The sequence below is a fragment of the Athalia rosae genome, chromosome 6 (genome assembly GCF_917208135.1).
Source record: "Athalia rosae chromosome 6, iyAthRosa1.1, whole genome shotgun sequence".
Taxonomy (NCBI): Eukaryota; Metazoa; Arthropoda; class Insecta; order Hymenoptera; family Athaliidae; genus Athalia; species Athalia rosae.
In genome coordinates, this window is record NC_064031.1 from 11,382,014 (window position 1) to 11,403,161 (window position 21,148).

General features: G+C 42.1%; 1 protein-coding gene across 1 annotated transcript; it reads right to left on the reverse strand.

Annotated features, from left to right (window-relative positions):
• Positions 1 to 1,537, reverse strand: LOC105682962 (COPII coat assembly protein SEC16-like). Its single transcript, XM_012395227.2, has 3 exons — positions 1,387 to 1,537; positions 576 to 1,295; positions 1 to 501 (listed from the first exon to the last, which is right to left on the reverse strand). Exons 1-3 carry the CDS (start codon positions 1,471 to 1,473, stop codon positions 232 to 234), a joined length of 1,077 nt encoding a protein of 358 aa, XP_012250650.2. The 5' UTR covers positions 1,474 to 1,537; the 3' UTR covers positions 1 to 231.
• Positions 1,538 to 21,148: the final 19,611 nt, after the last annotated feature.

Consider the following 21,148-nt stretch of genomic DNA (forward strand, 5'->3'; position numbering starts at 1 on the left):
TTATTATCAATTGAAATTCGTTTATTTTTCTTTTAATATAAAAATAATTTACACATCAGTAATGATTGTTATAATCACCGTGTATCAATCGAATATACCGCAGTGATTATGACGGATAATGTACAGGAAACTATAGGTTAATCGATACTTTAAATGATACTATAAAACGCTAGGTCGTCGTTGTCGGCATACTGGCACATGTTTCTACGTTGTACGAAAACTCGATTCCGCTTAATAAGGTCCCTGGGGATAACCATGGGCGTATCCACCCTGACGATTGTAAGCGTTGTTGTTGTATCCCTGTTTCGATTCCTCGTAAGAAATCCTCGGCTTGTATCCCTCCTGGTCGGCCTGATACTCCACTATCTGTTTACGACCGTCGGGCAGGACAACGGTATAAACGCCCTGGGTGTTGTCGCCGTCTCTGCTCTCCTTGTGGCCAAAATCGTTACCGGAGGATTCGTCCTTGACCTCGTACTCGAAATCGTACTTCGCGGGTACCTGATCACCGACCATCGATGCGAAACGTTAATTGAAAAATTCATCCAAAGATATCTGGCGCATTCAATACTTACGGAATCCTCGGCGGACTGGTATCCGTATCCGTTATCGGATGAGGCGTACCGATTGGCGGGAAGGTATTGGTTGGAAGGTGCGGCGACGCTACCCCCCGTATACCTCGAAGAAGAAGAAGAAGTAGAAGCGGAATGGCTGGGAGCGGAGTAGCGACCGGAAGCTGGCAGATAGATGTTCGAGGGTTGCGCTACTTTTTGCTGGGCTTCGAAAGCGGCTGGGAGATACTGGTTCGATATGGCGCCGGTGTATCTCGGGGATGATCCGACGTCGGCGCGATTGGCGATCCATTGGCGAGCGGAGCTGGCGTCGATTTCTCTGTTGGCAGACGCTGGTAGGTAGCGGTTCGACGGTGTTTCCCGGTGTACGTTTGCCGAGGTGTACCGGTTGCCCGAAGGTGGTAGGTACTGGTTAACCGGGGCCTCCTGAGTCTGGGAAACTTGGAAGGAGCTGTACTTGTTAGCTGGGAGGTACTGGTTCGACGGTGTTTCCAGAGAAGTCGGAGTCTGGTAGCGATTCGCGGGTAAGTATTGGTTGGACGGTGTCTGAATCGTGGAAGCGCCGGTGTACCGGTTGGCCGGCAAGTACTGGTTGGACGGCGAACTTATGGAATTTTGTGAGGCCGGTAAGTACCTCGAAGACGGAGATGACCCTGGGGGACGATAACCGGCTGGTTCCAGGCTGGCGAGAGCCGCGGTGGCGATAGCGAGCAGGATCAGGACCTGTAAGATTTGTTTTCACAAGGTACAGAGACGATCGATCGTTCGAAGTAGACTTCAGGCTTACGGTAAACCGGCAATTGTTATTCCTTACCTTCATGTTTGCTTTTAGAGAACACAGGATGGTGTGATGACCGGTACTTAAGCCGATGATTTTTATACCAAAAATCTTGTGGTCCATCCCCGCCTCGTTCCATCTTCCCCGTAGGAGGAGGGGCGCGTTGTATCTTCATTACGTAAGACGTAAGCGTGCCAAGTAGGAAACTGTAACAACGAGATCGGCGTCTGGCAAGGCCAGGGTGGGCTAAATCCTCCCACCATCGAATCTCCCAGTTTCGAATTATAGCCTTTTAGCCATGGCTTTACTCTAGACCTCACCTCGTACCAACATTTCACCGAAAGATCTCACTTTCGGCGCAAACTTTGTGCTCCAACGCGGCCCACGACGCGACCGCTTCGATTCACTTCTCTGTGTCATGATTGTATCCGAACGCGATATCGAAGAGAAAAAAAAAAGAAATAAATAAATAAAAACGATCGCCTTACCGCCGCGGTTTTGGTTACTTAATTTCCTGAGAGATTAGACCCGCCTTTGATCGAGCAAATATCCGTACAGAGTAATCGAAAAATCGCAAAAGAGAAAAATATCCGCGACACAGATTTGTTAGAAAATTGTCGACGCGACGATACTGAAAAGATTGGCAATAGATTTTACTTCGCAAAATTCGCACGAAGAAAGCGGAACCGGAAACACGTCGGTACAACAACGTCGGTCGTATAATTCACGGTGAAAAAATACTTCGATCATAATTAGCGCGGTACGGGTGTCGGAAATCGAGCCAATTAGTCGGCACCTAATTCCGCTCTCCAAAAGAGATACCGAACGGCGAAATTCTGCCAATATCCGAAATGTGCACCGATCCCTGCACCGACGTAAAATCGAGCTCACAGATCGAACGTCCATCTCAAGTAACGAGAAGAGCTCATCTCTTCGCTGTTTCATTATTACAGGATCGACGAATACGTCCGTTCTTGACAGCTCATTGGTGATTTTTATTCCCAGATTTAAATTGGGTGTATTACAAAGAAATACGCTACGTACGTACGTACGTACGTAGCGTGTAGCCGAACTGAACACGTATTTCATGACGATTGATTGACGCTTCAATGGTCGGTGCTTGAGGTCCGTTTGCTTTTTACATCTAAATAATCGCGCGCGGACCTCGCGCGTTAAAGCTATAACTTTTTTTGTCTTCTCCTTCACGGACGCTGCGGGGTCCACGGCGATTCTACCCGGCTGTAATTCGAATCTTCTGAGCTTCCTTAAAAAAAAATAGAAAAAAAAAAAACAACAACATCGACCTATAGCTTCGAGGGTAATTTTATGCTGCTTGGAAAAAAAAAAAAACGTCAAACACCTCAATTAGGCGACATCCGGACTATAAATTTAGTCGGGCGTTGATCGAGCCGTAGAAAATTGAGCAATGCATCATTGAATACAAATCGTGTAGACTCGAGTGAATCGGAACTGGTGTGTCGGTCTCGTACGACAGGCCTGCACCGTGCGTTAAGTTACATTCGGTGTAAAATCTAATTAGCCTTTTACTTTTTGCCATTTTTAGATCTCAGTTATAACGACCAATAAACAAATATACAATTCGAAACGGCAGTTCGTTAGAGCGCACACATAACTCCGACTACTCGCAAGTTTATAACTAGGGGGGAACGAGATAAGCTGCGATATTTTACAATCGAGAGTGAGCCTCTCTCTCTCTCTCTATATATATATATTATTTCTCTTTATTTTTTTTCACGGTGAAATTTAACGTAACATCACCTCTGTAACGAGTGCATTGAACAAATGGGATTACGTTCGCTGAATCATTCCACGAGTAAGGTAGCCGTCTACGTACCGGTAGAAACGAGAATGGTGAAGTGGCGAGTCTAGAAATTGAGTGACACCCGTGCAAAACCGATTTCACATAGATACAGATGATCGCGAGATGAGCGTGGCCACATGCACGTCTGATGTCTGACGCGTAATTTAACGAAAGGAGGGTCGACTAATTGATCTGGTTTTGACGGTCGTCGTTGCTCAAGCTTTTTAAATCTTCACCTATCGAAACGTCGAAAGCTGAGAAACGGAAGGGCGTATCCGTAATTTTTTGGAATCACGATAAATTTTAATGCCAGCTGCAAAAGCGTTTTCTTTTGTTTTTTTTTTGTTGAGTTTTGAACGTACGTCCCGTTACAGACGGAGGGAAGGGTATTTTCTCTGAAAAATTCTACCCCCTCAAATCGGCCGTACAATATCCGCGGCGTATACCGACTAGATTCGAACGAACGTTTAGAGACAGCCCGACACTTGAACGCTCTAGCTAACGTACGGTGGTGCATCAGAGACGTCGGGTATTCCGCATCGATGCAACTATCCGGATGTTACCCATCGATTATCGGGAAGCGGTGTCCACTTTCTGCGGAAATGTCGGCGCTGCTGCTGATCCTGGAAAATTTTTGTCACCCTGACTTCGACTCCGTGGGGTAGGAAAGAGAGAGAGAGAGAGAGAATAAATATTTCAGTCGTTAAAAATTTCTAAATAATTTTCAACGTTAATTGACCGACCAGCTGTAGAGCTGCATCTGTTCTGTAATGAATCGAACGAATGCGAACGTTATGAATAGGTGAATTTCCGTTGAAAAGAAATTGTAATGGTTTGCAAAATTGAAATCCCTGTACGAAACGACGTGTGTGCGTTTCGGAATACGTCGAGTTGTGGAGATCACGCGTGTACGTAGAGTTGTGTATACGGCGTCGGTGATAGAAGTACGAAATTGATATTATTTTCGCGGGAACAATAGCAAATACAAATTCATTCGTAAATGTAGAATACGCAAAACGAACGAAACCCCCCCCTTTTCGGAGGTATTACCCCGCGCTGTAGCAGAGGTCGCAAACCAACCGACGATTTCCACGGATTTTATAACCCGGTCTGTTTCAATTTACTTGGGTCCATACGGAAAACGTTTATTGCCGACGGCCATGGCGCCGAAGAATCGCATTTCATGCACCGTACGTATCGCTGTGGGTACGTATAATAGCTGCCATTGTTGCGAAATTCACCCAAATAAATCGCGACCAGGTTGTTAATAATTGACGTTTACCGCGAATACGTCCTCCGCACTCAACCTCCCCCCCCCCGTAACGCACGGTCAACCAGACGGTGGAAATTCATTCGTCGCGAGACAAATCGCCGAATACATTCAACGAAAATTATAATTTCCTGCCCTCTCGACGCGAAAACACCCCGTGTCCGTAACATGTTCTCGCGCGATTCGTTATCTGACTTAAATTCGTTGAAAAAAATCGTCAAAGAAGAATATTTTCAAAGCATTTTACCCTCGGTAATCGATTTCGATCCCCGAACCCTCATGCGGGCGACGGAATTCGGGCGAAAAGTCGAACCGAGTTATTCTCACGTTCGCGTCACGCGTATCGTGTGCGAGCAGATTGTGTAAATTTCGATCATTATTCATTTTTTGGGTCAATGGATCATCACCTGAGACAGGAGGTTAAGCGGGCGTTGCTGCAGAAAAGTACGTGGAAGGTGTAAGAATAATTCGAACGACGACGATGCGCGCGTAATAATTTAAACGAGACGATCGTTTTGATTTTTTTTTTTTTTTCCCCTGTTATAATATTCTCAAGGAAAACGGGTGGCCACCGCACCCGTTTATTTTTTTTCTTTCGAAGCTGAACAACCGAATCGTGATGACTCTTGCACGATTCACTTACGCGGTTATAGCGTACACTTCTTTATTAAACTTGTAACCATAGGCGTGTATATAGGTGTATTCTTTTTATTCACATTCGATCGCATCTCGCGGCCTGCTCTTTGTTATAAATATACTTACGATTAGTTACGAAATTACAGATTACTATCTGTATACCGCAACGCGTTAATAGATGACCTCGACGAAGACGATCCACCGATTCGATTGTCCGTCGCGTTGATAAAATGCCACTGACGAAAATGACACCGACAACTAGAAAGAAATGGAAGAGAAATTTTTGTTCGTTTTTTTTTTCTTCTTTCTATTTCCGCTCCAGCCGGTGCGACAATGGAATGAACAGATTTATAAAATTCACCTGAATTTCTGCCAAATACTCGTAATACAATGAACGGTATAAATATAAATCAGTTCATCCATTATTATATAGAATCCGTTTACCGCATTACATTGTTCGCAACGATTAATTAATCGTTGACGGATAATTTTTGTCCGTTATAAATCTCGTCGCGTGGTTCACCGTTCGCGAATCACCGACGAGGAAATGGAAAAGTTGTCCGGGTTTTTCAATGTTCTCGAAATAAATTGCAAAACCCAATGAATCACGTTGCACCGCCGACCGCAAAACCCCATCGTAAAATTGTTTTTTCCATTTACTTATTTATTAAGTTCTTTTTTTCTTTTTTTTTTTCTCTCTTTTTTCATTTTAATTGTTTTGACACGTCTTACGAGAACAATGTACACGGTATATACCACCGAACCTCAGAGGTCGTACCCAACATCGGTGCGCAATTAATCATCTTATTACGAGTTTAAAAATCAGTTCGAGGTCTAGGAAATAAGTTTTAGACGCCCACCGCGACCGCGTCGGGTACTCGAATACGTTATTCTCTTTAGGTTTGGTTTTTTTTGTTTTTTTTTAAGGTACGTAGTTCGTAATTCGATTGTGAATGTTTTTTTTTTTTTTCTTGTTAATATTATTCACAGCTGATGAACCACCGGCTAATCTGTGCAGAAATAATATCACGCTTCACGAAAAAAATATTTCTCCCGACAACCGACCGATGAAAATCACGAAAATCACATTCGTGGGTTCATTTACCTTCGTTGAAATCGCATGCATAACCCGTTCATTTTACTAGATATACGGTTATGCGGTCGGAGGTATCGTGTATCTGGGACATTGCGACGTTGAGACGCAGATGTGTATTGTCCAGATCTGGCGATATCGCGTTACCTTCTCATATTATAACTAGCGATGTTCCATGTCCTCTCATTTTCAATACGTAACGACAAATTCGAATGTAACACGTCTCGGAATCTCTAATGGTAGCGCATCGTAGGGCATCGGTAGAAATATCATTGCGAAAATTCTTCTGATTTTCGTTCATTTCGCTCAAATCGTCAGCCGCGGCTTCGCCGTGATGTTCGGACGCGTAGTGACGTCACACCCGATTATTTTCTACGATCTATTCGCTCACGATACGGCATCGCGTATACACATAGGTATACGTGTATTTACCTAGGGGCTACGAGAAGACATGATCGAATGCTACACTTACGATTTTTATCTCCGTTGAATCGACACACATGTATCATCCGCTGTACGATTGCCAATCGAATCCGAAAATCACATCTCTTCATTATATTAATAATCACCCCTTCGATTCGTGAGGCGGCCAATCGAAAATAAAGGAATGAAATTTAATGAAACGAGACGATTGTCGGTGCGAAAGGACGGTGTTGAGAAATTCAACATCGAAGTGGATCGATCCCGGCGTTAATTGATTGATGTGTTTCACGGATTTCTCGCACATCGGCGGCTTTTGTGGGAGGAGGTATCGCCTCACCTCGTTCCGATTTGAGCCGCTCCAAATTGTCAAAAAAGAAAAAAAAAAAATCCGCGCTATACACGATTGGTAAAATTGCAGCCGCGGCTCCGCGTTGGTTTATCGTTGTTCGTTTCTAACATAAGAGCCGACGAGCGGCGAGTCATCGTAATTCTAAACGGACCGCTCATGGCTTTTGCAATGTCACTTGCTTCCGTTACTAATCGAAAATATGGGAAAGGGGGAATATGAATTTGCGATGATGGATCGTTCCTAATTAGTTCTCATGCCACGTCACTGCTGCACATAAATGTGTTGCTGTATAGGCAAGAATGAATAATGACTGGTGCACACGCGCCTCGAGGAAATATGTATCTTGCATACTGGCGACGGCGGTACAGCGCCCGATTTTTTTTAATATCGAATCAGATTGCTGCTCAATAGTTTCAAAATTCTCGAAAACTTCGAGAATACCGCGATCGAAGTTCCCCTAGATTCCATCGGCGTTCTAAATCCGCTCATTTGATCTCCTTTTTGCGCAAAAACGGAAAAGAAAAAAAGAATTCTTCATCTGAGGGTTCGGAGCGTTCTTGATGGCGGAGGTGAATAAATATCGAGTTATCGAGTAGAATAAATTTTGACGGATATCTCGAGGGTGAAAACATCGGCTATTACGGAGGTTCTGAAGTTCGGTTTGTATAAAAGTCGCTAGTGCAAACTTGGCGGTTTACTTCACAATTTGTCGGCATTATCCTTCAGAAATGAGCGATTAAAAGTTTCAGAAGTTAGCCGCACTGGGTTGGGCTGGCCACGAGGGCGGTAACGGGGTCTGGTACTATTCGATGAAAGAGAACAAAACGATAACGAAAGAATATAACGGACGAACCGAGCTGCCGAATAAAGACCCGGTAAGCTGCACGCTAATGGCAAAGTTTTTCGAACCTTGAAAGTTCCCGTGCAACGTAACGCGCAGTGATAGGTTCTCGCTAAGTAGAGACATACGTAGGTTTTTAAAATCACTGGGAACGGCAAAAGGGGTACGAAAAAAAAGAAAAAAAAAAAAGAAAAAATAAAAAAAACTCCGGGATCTCGTCACGGTGAAAAAGGACCAGCGTATTTATTTCAGCCGTGAATATCCTTCGAGTTAGACCTTCGATCGTATACTCGGCTGTGCTACTTTTTGCTCTTGAATTTCAAAATTGCGATCATATGATTTACTCGGCACTCGAATGAGCAGATGAACTGCTTTATTTATCCCCCTACCCCCTACCCCCCTCCCCCTTTCTTTTACTCCATCCCGTCTATAAATAACGTATCGCGTTTTATTACTCTTCAAATACTCGTAAATCGAACGGCTGTACTGACGCCGATATTTCTGGTCGACGCGAAACGTATCCGGAATAATTCAAGGGAGGCTCATTAAATTCTACCTCGTTGAACGAAACTTTAATGGTTTTTTTTTTTTTTTTTTAGCTTTTTGCCGATTTCGAAGGGGGCGATTGGATACGGGGCGTTATCGGCACCGTCGGGAAGAGTAATTCATAGCGCTCCTACGTACATTCGAAGCGGGGAAAAGGCGGCGGGGGCGGTTTACGGAATCACCGCAAAACCAATCATAAAATCGATTTACAGCCAACTCCTTTGATCCCGTTTGTTCGATGCACCATTGTTCAGTTTTATAAACTTCTTTGTTCGAATCTAAGCGAACGAACACTCTGGCAATCAGTAACCGAGAAAAACTTCTCGGAGCAGCTGATGTGGCCGATGTGCGCCGTTTTCCCGTTTGAGTCGAGAGGAGGAAACGGAAAAACGGAGCTAACTACAAAACCGATGCGACGCGGTGGGACAATCGAACGGTTTGTTTGTTTTTTTTTTTTTTTGTTTTTTTTTTCTCGAAAATGTACAACCTAGGAAAAATAGATCGCCAGCTCGGAGCTCCGCTGCGAATTTTTTTCACGAATGAAATGGAGGGGAAGAAGTCTTCGCGCGACAAATATATGGCCCAGATTCTCGGGCGGTCTGGCCCGCGGTCATTTACGTTTGGAGGATTTCGAGAGTGAGTCTAACGATGAACCAGTTGATCTCCGTATAATGCGACCGTTGAACGTTCTATGAAAAGTGAAGGTTTCAGTCGTATGGGATTGGAGGAGTACTACGTCGTATAACGATGCTACACACATGACTGACCACATTATTACCTTATAACTGTATTATAAAGGAATGAGAAATAGCCGTGACTTGATTTGTGTCAAGTTAACTGTAACGTCGGCTGACATCTTCTTTGTAAGTTTCCCCAGTACTGTTACGACTTCGCGGCCTTCTCAGACTCACGACACCTCATCGCCGTGTACCTTTTTTACACACCTACGCCCCAAAAGCGCACGAACTTTACGCTCCGAATTTCCTCGGATCAAAGCGAGAAATACGATGCGAAATTTTTCATTTCAGTTCGCGATCGTCGCCGAACCTATTTCACTCGATCGGCAGGAAGTTGTGGCGCGTGTATGCGAGTTCCTCGATTTCGTTTCCACCGCGACTTTTTTCAAGATTTTCGAATTTTGATAATCGTTGATTTGCCGTGACGAAGTTTCACGTGTCAATTCCAGAGGAGCGATAAGCGAGTTTCGAGTTAATTCGGGTTAACAATTTTTCCCGGTAACTATTTCACTTTCATAATTAAAACGAGCGAAACCCGCGAGGCTGTCGCCGTTTGAAATTACCCCCCCCCGTTCTCCTTGACTTTACCTCTTTTGAGCAATTTCACCAACAGCTGTTGCGGTTGTTAAAGCACGGAATTTTGGCCAACCGTCGGTTTCAAAGGAGTCTGAAATATTACCACGCTAAATTACGGAGACAAAACCTATTCGATGCCGCAAAAGCGACGAGCTTTAGCGGTTCTGTTGTATCGGATCGAAAAATCTCAACCGATCGTTACAATCTCCATTTCGGGGAATAAAATCCACCGCGAATTCAATCGACGATACGAAAATCTGAGTGATTCGGTGGCGGCGGATACAACGAGCTCAACAAAACCGTTGGAGTTCGAAAAACGAAGAGAAAAATAGAAAAATGTAGACCTGCAATTATTTGACAGAGACGAAAAATCGCGGTGTCATATCGCGCGTATACGCCGCGATCAAAGAGTTAGAATTTCTCGGGTTAATATTCTATGTTTGCCCCGAGGGTTAAGCGGATTACGTCTCATTCAACCTGGGGATATTAACCGCATTACACACAGCGCAGAAATCTCACTTGCCCATTTGACACGGAGAATCGCGGTGACGTGCGACGATGAAATACACACCTAATAATCCGTACACCGTAAGAGACAAAATATGGAACGTGGAGAGTCGAGGATTAGAGGAACGTCGACGAACATTCGGACGCGTGTTTCAATTGCTCTGGAACCCCCTGGACTTTTGGTTAACGGAAGTACGCGTGGGTGCACATCGGAACTTTCAATGCGATCTGATCCCGAAGATCAACGTGTTCGGAAAAATGCCGCATCGCATATTTACGCGAGGTAATTATCACGGAAGACCCTGGAGGTTTGAGTGCGCGCGAATAATTAACGAGCCTAAAAGTGGGATTTCTTCGGTATCCCGAAGGATGTAATTGGATTATCGAGATCGAGCTACGAACGGCGAACGGGATGTAATAAATGAAAGCGGGGATACACCGCAGATTCAAGAAAGTAAAACGATCGTTTCGCTCTCACTCGCTTATATGTACCCATCCGTGTGTACGTACGTTACACGCGATATGCATGTACAATTCGTTGATGTAGCGGGGGCAATTCCGTAGGTAATTTTGCCGGAGGATCGGTTCTCTCATGAATAGCACATTGGGCATACAGGTAGTTAGGTGGGTGAGATGCTTCGACGTTCTTCCGACGGTGCCGCACACTGTACGTACACCGCTACACATTACTCGCCTCCGAATATTGCGTCAGTTGGCAGATTACGCGATTCAAAAAATATAAACACTTACACGTGTACCTGGTACACCTATGTACCTACCCATGTATCCGCATACTCGTATCCCCACGTTCGGTTAATCGTACACACATGTGAATTACATAACGCCTACATGATCACCTCGGGCTAGCCGTGATCGGGATCACGGAGAAGCTCCCGATACCCGCATTTGAATAATTTTCATCTTCGCCTTAAGGATGAAACGCATGTAACAACACCAGCCGCCGTGCATTTACGTCATTTTTTTTCGAGAGGGAACCCCTCGTCGCTGACCTTGCTAGCGGTTATGCATAATTTTTAAGCCGTCGTTCGACAAAGGCGATGATTACCGAGGTGATCCGCCATTAAACCTCTCGAGCTCACCGTGGATTTTATCGTCGAAGAATGAAAACTAATCACACCGCTCTCAGGATCTCGGTATTGCAATCACGTTCCGGTCCAGTTGAACGCGTTACCGATCCGCAGCGGCCGTACATTGACGAAAGAAATTCGAATCTGGGTAACCAAAAGTCGGAGCGGTGTCCCAGTTTTGGAAAGAAAAAAAAACAAAATTAAAAAAAGAGTTTCACGCCGGAGCCGATCGCGGGGTTACGGCACCGTGATCGCACGTCGACTCGGATTAAGATTAAAGTACGACTGATAAGACACGAATTTCCCAACGGCGTTTGGCAACCGATGGAACGTATCGTGCGACAGGTTTCGTTCAGTTTTCATTTCTCTGTTTTAATTTTTCATCATCCTCCCCCCGTCTGCCCTAAAATCTCCGACGTGACATTTTTAATATTATCAGCCTTTCGAGATACACCTGGATACGCGGCTTTGGTAATTCTGGCCCTCGAGCTACCGAGTTCGGAAGCAGATCCAATTGATCCACAAGACCGCGGTGAGGCTCCTACCAGCTATTCAATTTCGATTAATTAACCCGAACGTCTGAACGCGAAATTGGGAAATTTCTTGTTGTTCGTTAAACTTGATTAAATATTGAGATAATGTAATATTTAACACAATGTTCATCGGTGTATTGATTCCGATTTTCTCCTACGGATTCCATGCCCATCGTTATTGCACGTTGTAAATTTCATTCGGTCATCTGTACATTCAGTTTTATTTTTCTCATTTCTTCAACTTTTTCTCTCACTTCAAGGTAGAATCGTTACTGGACGTAGTCCAAATCCCGTTCGCAGGGGGTGAAGTTATATTCCGCAATTATCGGTGCTGCTACACTGGGATACCTGGACTAAAAGTCGGTGAAAAAATTCACCGATGAAAGAATACAGATATCGTCCCTGCGGAATCGTCCGGCGAGATCGTCGAGCTGAAAATCTATATCTGGGATCCGTCGCTCTGAAAAGGGAGAACGATCCAACGGCCAGGAAAGTTTACAGGACCGGGTTCATCCGATGCCGGCGGAGACAATTCGAACGGGTAGTTGACGTCCGAATAAAATAAGTTGACCATCATCAATCTCAATCACCCGCTCCACGCGCTCCTCGACCTGCCCAACCTCACTCAAGAAATTCAATTTCATCAAGATCCGTGCTACCGATTACGGAACAACTCTAGAACGCATTTCGTATCACGTGAAAATAGAAATGCACATCGAAGGTCGAGGGCCACGAGGTCGTAACCCGCGAAAAACAAAAATTCTCATCAAAGTTCATTCGAACAACTATGGGATTTCGATTATTATTTTTCATGCCGCTCATTCTGATTTCGTATACGCTCTTCCGCCAGAAAAGTTGTTCGAAGATTGAGAAAATGAGTTGGAATTATCTTCCGTTGCAGGTATACCGATTTTTTTTCTATTCTTTTGTTTTTAATAAATTCATCGAGTTTATGAGGTACAGATTGTATAATATGCGGATGGGAGATTTAGCGCCCCATCAATCAAGTGGTTTGACGAGTTTACGAAATTATTAGCTCGAACGACGGCCGTCAAACGTTCGTTGTACATCGATACTTCTTGTATCGCGCTATTAATTAGCTTTGATCAGGTTAGAAAGGTTCGCCTCAGGTTTCACAATGGTCCGCATTCTTCGAGGTATATAATATTCACGCTGCAGGGTGTAGATTGTGAGCCATATAACGAGAGTCTCCTCTAATCGAGTTCTGCAATTGACTTAGGGTTACGGAAAACTTTGCATCAGTCGTTTAATATGCAAATAGAATCTACTCGAGTTTACTTTTCATTTCAGAAAAAGGATCGTTTAGGATAATCCGGTAATCCAATTTATGAAGTAAACGATGTTTAATATCCCTCCTCCCCACGCGCCGACGCTCCACGCCAAATATCTTCGCATTCTTTTATTATCTATTCGAACGGAATTATACGAAGGCCTTCGCATTCTCGAATCAATTCTTATCTCTAATTTTCAATTAACTTTTTTCCCCCATTCCAATAGTCCCGAAACTTACAGTTCTCGTACGCGGAGTCAAATCTCAACTCTTCACATCTGTTTCATATTTGATCCTCGTTTAATTTCTTTTTGCATTTTCACTCGGAATCTTCGACGAATGAAATGAAGTTGAAAGCTCCGAGCCATCGGATGATGAGAAAATTTTCAAAGAAAATCGGGTTGCCGAGGATTCTATAATTGTTACGTGTGGCCGTCGACGAGCTACTTAAATGCACAGTGAAGATATCGAATCGGGTTTTTTCGTTTTTATCGTAATAACTTGTTCGATAAATTTTTTCAATTTTGTTCTCTCACAAGCGCCAGATCGATGGAGAACGCGTGTTATTCTATCCGGCGAAGGATATGAAGGGGTAGAATCGACACTAAGAGGAACTCCGACGTCGGTTGTACCGGAAGTTGATTCTCCGGTAAGGTAGGAAGATATCCTTCGGCTTCCGTATCTGAAAGCCAGCGAGAAAAGGTAGAGCGTGAGGTGACTGCTCTCTATATTTGATCAGCGTCTCGTATACACAACGATTTATAATTCCACTTTCCAGAAACTCCGAAAGCTCGATGTAGATTCTTACTCGTGAAACCGACAGCCAACTACACTCGCGATCTTCGCTCTAAAAAGATTAAATCAAAAAGACCAGAGAAAACAATAATCTGCAACAGAGTAAAATCTGGTTACTTATCCGAACACAGCGGGAGAATATCATCTCACCGTCCTCCACGAGTCAAAAGATCCCTGAATTCTCCCAAGGAATTATGCCAACAGCGTTAATTCTCAACAGACTTAATAAGCTAAGGAATTTACTTTATTCAAAATATCGTTGGCACGCAGATGCCTAGCGGCTGTGGTATTCCAAAATATGCTCTCCTTGTGCGTGTAATATTCTCACCGAAAGACTTGGAATGGAAAGGAAGAAAAAAGGAGGAGAAAAAAAAGCTCTTTCCCGTACCAAACCGTTTCTATAGCAAATCCAATTCCCCCACACCCCACGATAGAATTTCGGAGGAAAGAGTAATCGGGTGGACCCGTAGAGCGCCGCGCGAACATGCGACGAAGAATTATTAAATTTAGAATGAAAATTGACTACCTGGAGTTCTCGCGTGTTCGTCGTAGGTTTGATTGCCGACCCTCCGACCATTGACCCTTTACGTCCACCCGGGCGACGCGCGCTGTAATTGCGTTCAACGGACGGCCACCTCCGATCAGATTTGCGTTTACCCAACTAATCGAATTTCGTGGTCGACCACTCGGACGGTAACAATAGCGACAAAAGTTCCTCTTCCGATAGAACCCATCATATTACGGTCCTCTGGACTCATTTTTTTCGCTAGCGATCTGAAAAATAACCGATTGTAACGAATCGCGAATGACAAATAAGCTTCATGAACGGTGAAAAACTAAAAGTCACTTAAACAGAACTCGATGATTTTCCCGAAACAAAAAGGGGAAGAAGAATTGTGGAGCGACCTCGAGGCAAAGTTTTCAAGAGATTTTCGAGCCGAAGATATCTCAGACTCGGATAACCGAAGTGTACTTTTTTTCGCTTGAATGGGGTTGGAACAAGAAACAATGATAACTTACTCCCTAAATCGAACCCTTAATCAAGCGCAAAACAGCTCCTAGAGTCCAGAAGCGGGATCTGCCCTTGGTCGTGGTCATGATTACCGCGGTTTGCTATTGGCTTGCAATTTGGTGATTTCGAATGATTGAGAAGAAAAAGAGGAAGAAAAAGAAATTACACACACGCACACACGCTGGATTCTTCTCTCGTTTTCCTGACTATTTGTCAGTCAATTGCAAGCTCCCAATACAACACGAACTTCTAGAACATTACGACAGAAGTTGACTACGCCAGCAAGAGCATTACAATTGCGAAAACCCTCAGATCGAGTTGAGTATCTTAATTAGTTTTAAGCAATCCCTTTGTATGAATCAAAGAATCGATTTTTTTTTTTGGTTTTTCAAGAAGAATCTCACGTATAGACAGCTCAGGAATCCGAATCTGGAAGCCAAAATCATTTACTCATGCAATCGCTCGAGTAATCATCAATTATTTGCTGTTGAGAGCAGAAAAATGAAGACATATCGATTGGTTTTAGTCGTAGACCCACTTTGATTCGTCGCAATCCATGCATGGGTCGAAATATTCGAATTTCTCGGTCTACGAGGGAGCCCGAGCTTATTTGGAGTCAGGTAGCCACGGGCGCGCGGTTTGTTGTGGGGCGTCACCTCTGCTCAGCCCTGGAGGTGACGTCTCACAACAAAGCGCTACGCTGCTGGTCACTCTGACTCCAGCAAAGCTCGGGCTCCCTCGTAGACCGAGAGATTGGACTTTTGAGCAGAAAAAAATCATTGTTTTAATTGGGTTTGATGTGCTTTTCTTACATATTTTGACCTCAGGAATCCAAATCTCAAAGGAAAATTGATCTATCTCTAAAATTGACCGAGTTATCGCCAATTTTCAGCTTTTTCGAGTCAAAATTAGGAATTTATTTTTAAGCCTATCATAACGTAATTTGAGCTCAGGAATCCAAATCTGAAAGCCAAATTGATCCATCTCTCGAATTAACCGAGTTATCGCCATTTTTTCGCATTTTTTGGCTTAAATTTGAGGATATCTCGGAGGAAAAAAATCGTAGCTCAATTCAGACAACGGATTCGTGTTCCTGAGGTCAGAATACATCAGAAAAGTGTCATACGATCGATTCGCAAGAAAAAAAAAAAATTGCCCAAAATCCCAGAGGGATTTGAACCCGTGCACATTTATCGATTTTTGGGTCAAAAATCAACATCTTTTTTTCTTGGTTTTCCCATGCTATTCTCATGTATTTCGATCTCAAAAATTCGAATCTGAAAGCCAAATTGATCCATCTCTCGAATTAACCGAGTTATCGCCATTTTTTCGCATTTTTTGGCTTAAATTTGAGGATATCTCGGAGGAAAAAAATCGTAGCTCAATTCAGACAACGGATTCGTGTTCCTGAGGTCAGAATACATCAGAAAAGTGTCATACGATCGATTCGCAAGAAAAAAAAAAAATTGCCCAAAATCCCAGAGGGATTTGAACCCGTGCACATTTATCGATTTTTGGGTCAAAAATCGACATCTTTTTTTCTTGGTTTTCCCATGCTATTCTCATGTATTTCGATCTCAGAAATTCGAATCTGAAAGCCAAATTGATCCATCTCTCAAATTGACCGAGTTATCCCCATTTTTTCGCATTTTTTGGCTTAAATTTGAGGATATCTCGGAGGAAAGAAATCGTAGCTCAATTCAGACAACGGATTCGTGTTCCTGAGGTCAAAATACATAAGAAAAGTGCCATACGATCAATTCTTATCTCCTCAGATTCAAATTCCTGGGTAAGAATTACATTGAAATAGACGATAAAATGAATTTTCTATTCTTGATCCCGAAAAGCTGAAAATTGGCGATCACTCGGTCAATTTCAGAGATAGATCAATTTCTCTTTCAGAATCGTGTTCCTGAGGTCAGAATACATCAGAAAAGTGTCATACGATCGATTCGCAAGAAAAAAAAAAATTGCCCAAAATCCCAGAGGGATTTGAACCCGTGCACATTTATCGATTTTTGGGTCAAAAATCAACATCTTTTTTTCTTGGTTTTCCCATGCTATTCTCATGTATTTCGATCTCAGAAATTCGAATCTGAAAGCCAAATTGATCCATCTCTCGAATTAACCGAGTTATCGCCATTTTTTCGCATTTTTTGGCTTAAATTTGAGGATATCTCGGAGGAAAAAAATCGTAGCTCAATTCAGACAACGGATTCGTGTTCCTGAGGTCAGAATACATCAGAAAAGTGTCATACGATCGATTCGCAAGGAAAAAAAAAAATTGCCCAAAATCCCAGAGGGATTTGAACCCGTGCACATTTATCGATTTTTGGGTCAAAAATCGACATCTTTTTTTCTTGGTTTTCCCATGCTATTCTCATGTATTTCGATCTCAGAAATTCGAATCTCAAAGCCAAATTGATCCATCTCTCAAATTGACCGAGTTATCCCCATTTTTTCGCATTTTTTGGCTTAAATTTGAGGATATCTCGGAGGGAAGAAATCGTAGCTCAATTCAGACAACGGATTCGTGTTCCTGAGGTCAAAATACATAAGAAAAGTGCCATACGATCAATTCTTATCTCCTCAGATTCAAATTCCTGGGTAAGAATTACATTGAAATAGACGATAAAATGAATTTTCTATTCTTGATCCCGAAAAGCTGAAAATTGGCGATCACTCGGTCAATTTCAGAGATAGATCAATTTCTCTTTCAGAATCGTGTTCCTGAGGTCAGAATACATCAGAAAAGTGTCATACGATCGATTCGCAAGAAAAAAAAAAATTGCCCAAAATCCCAGAGGGATTTGAACCCGTGCACATTTATCGATTTTTGGGTCAAAAATCAACATCTTTTTTTCTTGGTTTTCCCATGCTATTCTCATGTATTTCGATCTCAGAAATTCGAATCTCAAAGCCAAATTGATCCATCTCTCAAATTGACCGAGTTATCCCCATTTTTTCGCATTTTTTGGCTTAAATTTGAGGATATCTCGGAGGAAAAAAATCGTAGCTCAATTCGGACAACGGATTCGTGTTCCTGAGGTCAAAATACATAAGAAGAGTGCCATACGATCAATTCTTATCTCCTCAGATTCAAATTCCTGGGTAAGAATTACATTGAAATAGACGATAAAATGAATTTTCTATTCTTGATCCCGAAAAGCTGAAAATTGGCGATCACTCGGTCAATTTCAGAGATAGATCAATTTCTCTTTCAGAATCGTGTTCCTGAGGTCAGAATACATCAGAAAAGTGTCATACGATCGATTCGCAAGAAAAAAAAAAAAATTGCCCAAAATCCCAGAGGGATTTGAACCCGTGCACATTTATCGAATTTTGGGTCAAAAATCGACATCTTTTTTTCTTGGTTTTCCCATGCTATTCTCATGTATTTCGATCTCAGAAATTCGAATCTGAAAGCCAAATTGATCCATCTCTCAAATTGACCGAGTTATCCCCATTTTTTCGCATTTTTTGGCTTAAATTTGAGGATATCTCGGAGGAAAGAAATCGTAGCTCAATTCAGACAACGGATTCGTGTTCCTGAGGTCAAAATACATAAGAAAAGTGCCATACGATCAATTCTTATCTCCTCAGATTCAAATTCCTGGGTAAGAATTACATTGAAATAGACGATAAAATGAATTTTCTATTCTTGATCCCGAAAAGCTGAAAATTGGCGATCACTCGGTCAATTTCAGAGATAGATCAATTTCTCTTTCAGAATCGTGTTCCTGAGGTCAGAATACATCAGAAAAGTGTCATACGATCGATTCGCAAGAAAAAAAAAAATTGCCCAAAATCCCAGAGGGATTTGAACCCGTGCACATTTATCGATTTTTGGGTCAAAAATCAACATCTTTTTTTCTTGTTTTTCCCATGCTATTCTCATGTATTTCGATTTCAGAAATTCGAATCTCAAAGCCAAATTGATCCATCTCTCAAATTGACCGAGTTATCCCCATTTTTTCGCATTTTTTGGCTTAAATTTGAGGATATCTCGGAGGAAAAAAATCGTAGCTCAATTCGGACAACGGATTCGTGTTCCTGAGGTCAAAATACATAAGAAAAGTGCCATACGATCAATTCTTATCTCCTCAGATTCAAATTCCTGGGTAAGAATTACATTGAAATAGACGATAAAATGAATTTTCTATTCTTGATCCCGAAAAGCTGAAAATTGGCGATCACTCGGTCAATTTCAGAGATAGATCAATTTCTCTTTCAGAATCGTGTTCCTGAGGTCAGAATACATCAGAAAAGTGTCATACGATCGATTCGCAAGAAAAAAAAAAAAATTGCCCAAAATCCCAGAGGGATTTGAACCCGTGCACATTTATCGAATTTTGGGTCAAAAATCAACATCTTTTTTTCTTGGTTTTCCCATGCTATTCTCATGTATTTCGATCTCAGAAATTCAAATCTCAAAGCCAAATTGATCCATCTCTCAAATTGACCGAGTTATCCCCATTTTTTCGCATTTTTTGGCTTAAATTTGAGGATATCTCGGAGGAAAAAAATCGTAGCTCAATTCGGACAACGGATTCGTGTTCCTGAGGTCAAAATACATAAGAAAAGTGCCATACGATCAATTCTTATCTCCTCAGATTCAAATTCCTGGGTAAGAATTACATTGAAATAGACGATAAAATGAATTTTCTATTCTTGATCCCGAAAAGCTGAAAATTGGCGATCACTCGGTCAATTTCAGAGATAGATCAATTTCTCTTTCAGAATCGTGTTCCTGAGGTCAGAATACATCAGAAAAGTGTCATACGATCGATTCGCAAGAAAAAAAAAAAATTGCCCAAAATCCCAGAGGGATTTGAACCCGTGCACATTTATCGATTTTTGGGTCAAAAATCAACATCTTTTTTTCTTGTTTTTCCCATGCTATTCTCATGTATTTCGATCTCAGAAATTCGAATCTCAAAGCCAAATTGATCCATCTCTCAAATTGACCGAGTTATCCCCATTTTTTCGCATTTTTTGGCTTAAATTTGAGGATATCTCGGAGGAAAAAAATCGTAGCTCAATTCGGACAACGAATTCGTGTTCCTGAGGTCAAAATACATAAGAAAAGTGCCATACGATCAATTCTTATCTCCTCAGATTCAAATTCCTGGGTAAGAATTACATTGAAATAGACGATAAAATGAATTTTCTATTCTTGATCCCGAAAAGCTGAAAATTGGCGATCACTCGGTCAATTTCAGAGATAGATCAATTTCTCTTTCAGAATCGTGTTCCTGAGGTCAGAATACATCAGAAAAGTGTCATACGATCGATTCGCAAGAAAAAAAAAAAATTGCCCAAAATCCCAGAGGGATTTGAAACCGTGCACATTTATCGTTTTTTGGGTCAAAAATCAACATCTTTTTTTCTTGGTTTTCCCATGCTATTCTCATGTATTTCGATCTCAGAAATTCGAATCTCAAAGCCAAATTGATCCATCTCTCAAATTGACCGAGTTATCCCCATTTTTTCGCATTTTTTGGCTTAAATTTGAGGATATCTCGGAGGAAAAAAATCGTAGCTCAATTCGGACAACGGATTCGTGTTCCTGAGGTCAAAATACATAAGAAAAGTGCCATACGATCAATTCTTATCTCCTCAGATTCAAATTCCTGGGTAAGAATTACATTGAAATAGACGATAAAATGAATTTTCTATTCTTGATCCCGAAAAGCTGAAAATTGGCGATCACTCGGTCAATTTCAGAGATAGATCAATTTCTCTTTCAGAATCGTGTTCCTGAGGTCAGAATACATCAGAAAAGTGTCATACGATCGATTCGCAAGAAAAAAAAAAAATTGCCCAAAATCCCAGAGGGATTTGAACCCGTGCACATTTATCGATTTTTGGGTCAAAAATCAACATCTTTTTTTCTTGTTTTTCCCATGCTATTCTCATGTATTTCGATCTCAGAAATTCGAATCTCAAAGCCAAATTGATCCATCTCTCAAATTGACCGAGTTATCCCCATTTTTTCGCATTTTTTGGCTTAAATTTGAGGATATCTCGGAGGAAAAAAATCGTAGCTCAATTCGGACAACGGATTCGTGTTCCTGAGGTCAAAATACATAAGAAAAGTGCCATACGATCAATTCTTATCTCCTCAGATTCAAATTCCTGGGTAAGAATTACATTGAAATAGACGATAAAATGAATTTTCTATTCTTGATCCCGAAAAGCTGAAAATTGGCGATCACTCGGTCAATTTCAGAGATAGATCAATTTCTCTTTCAGAATCGTGTTCCTGAGGTCAGAATA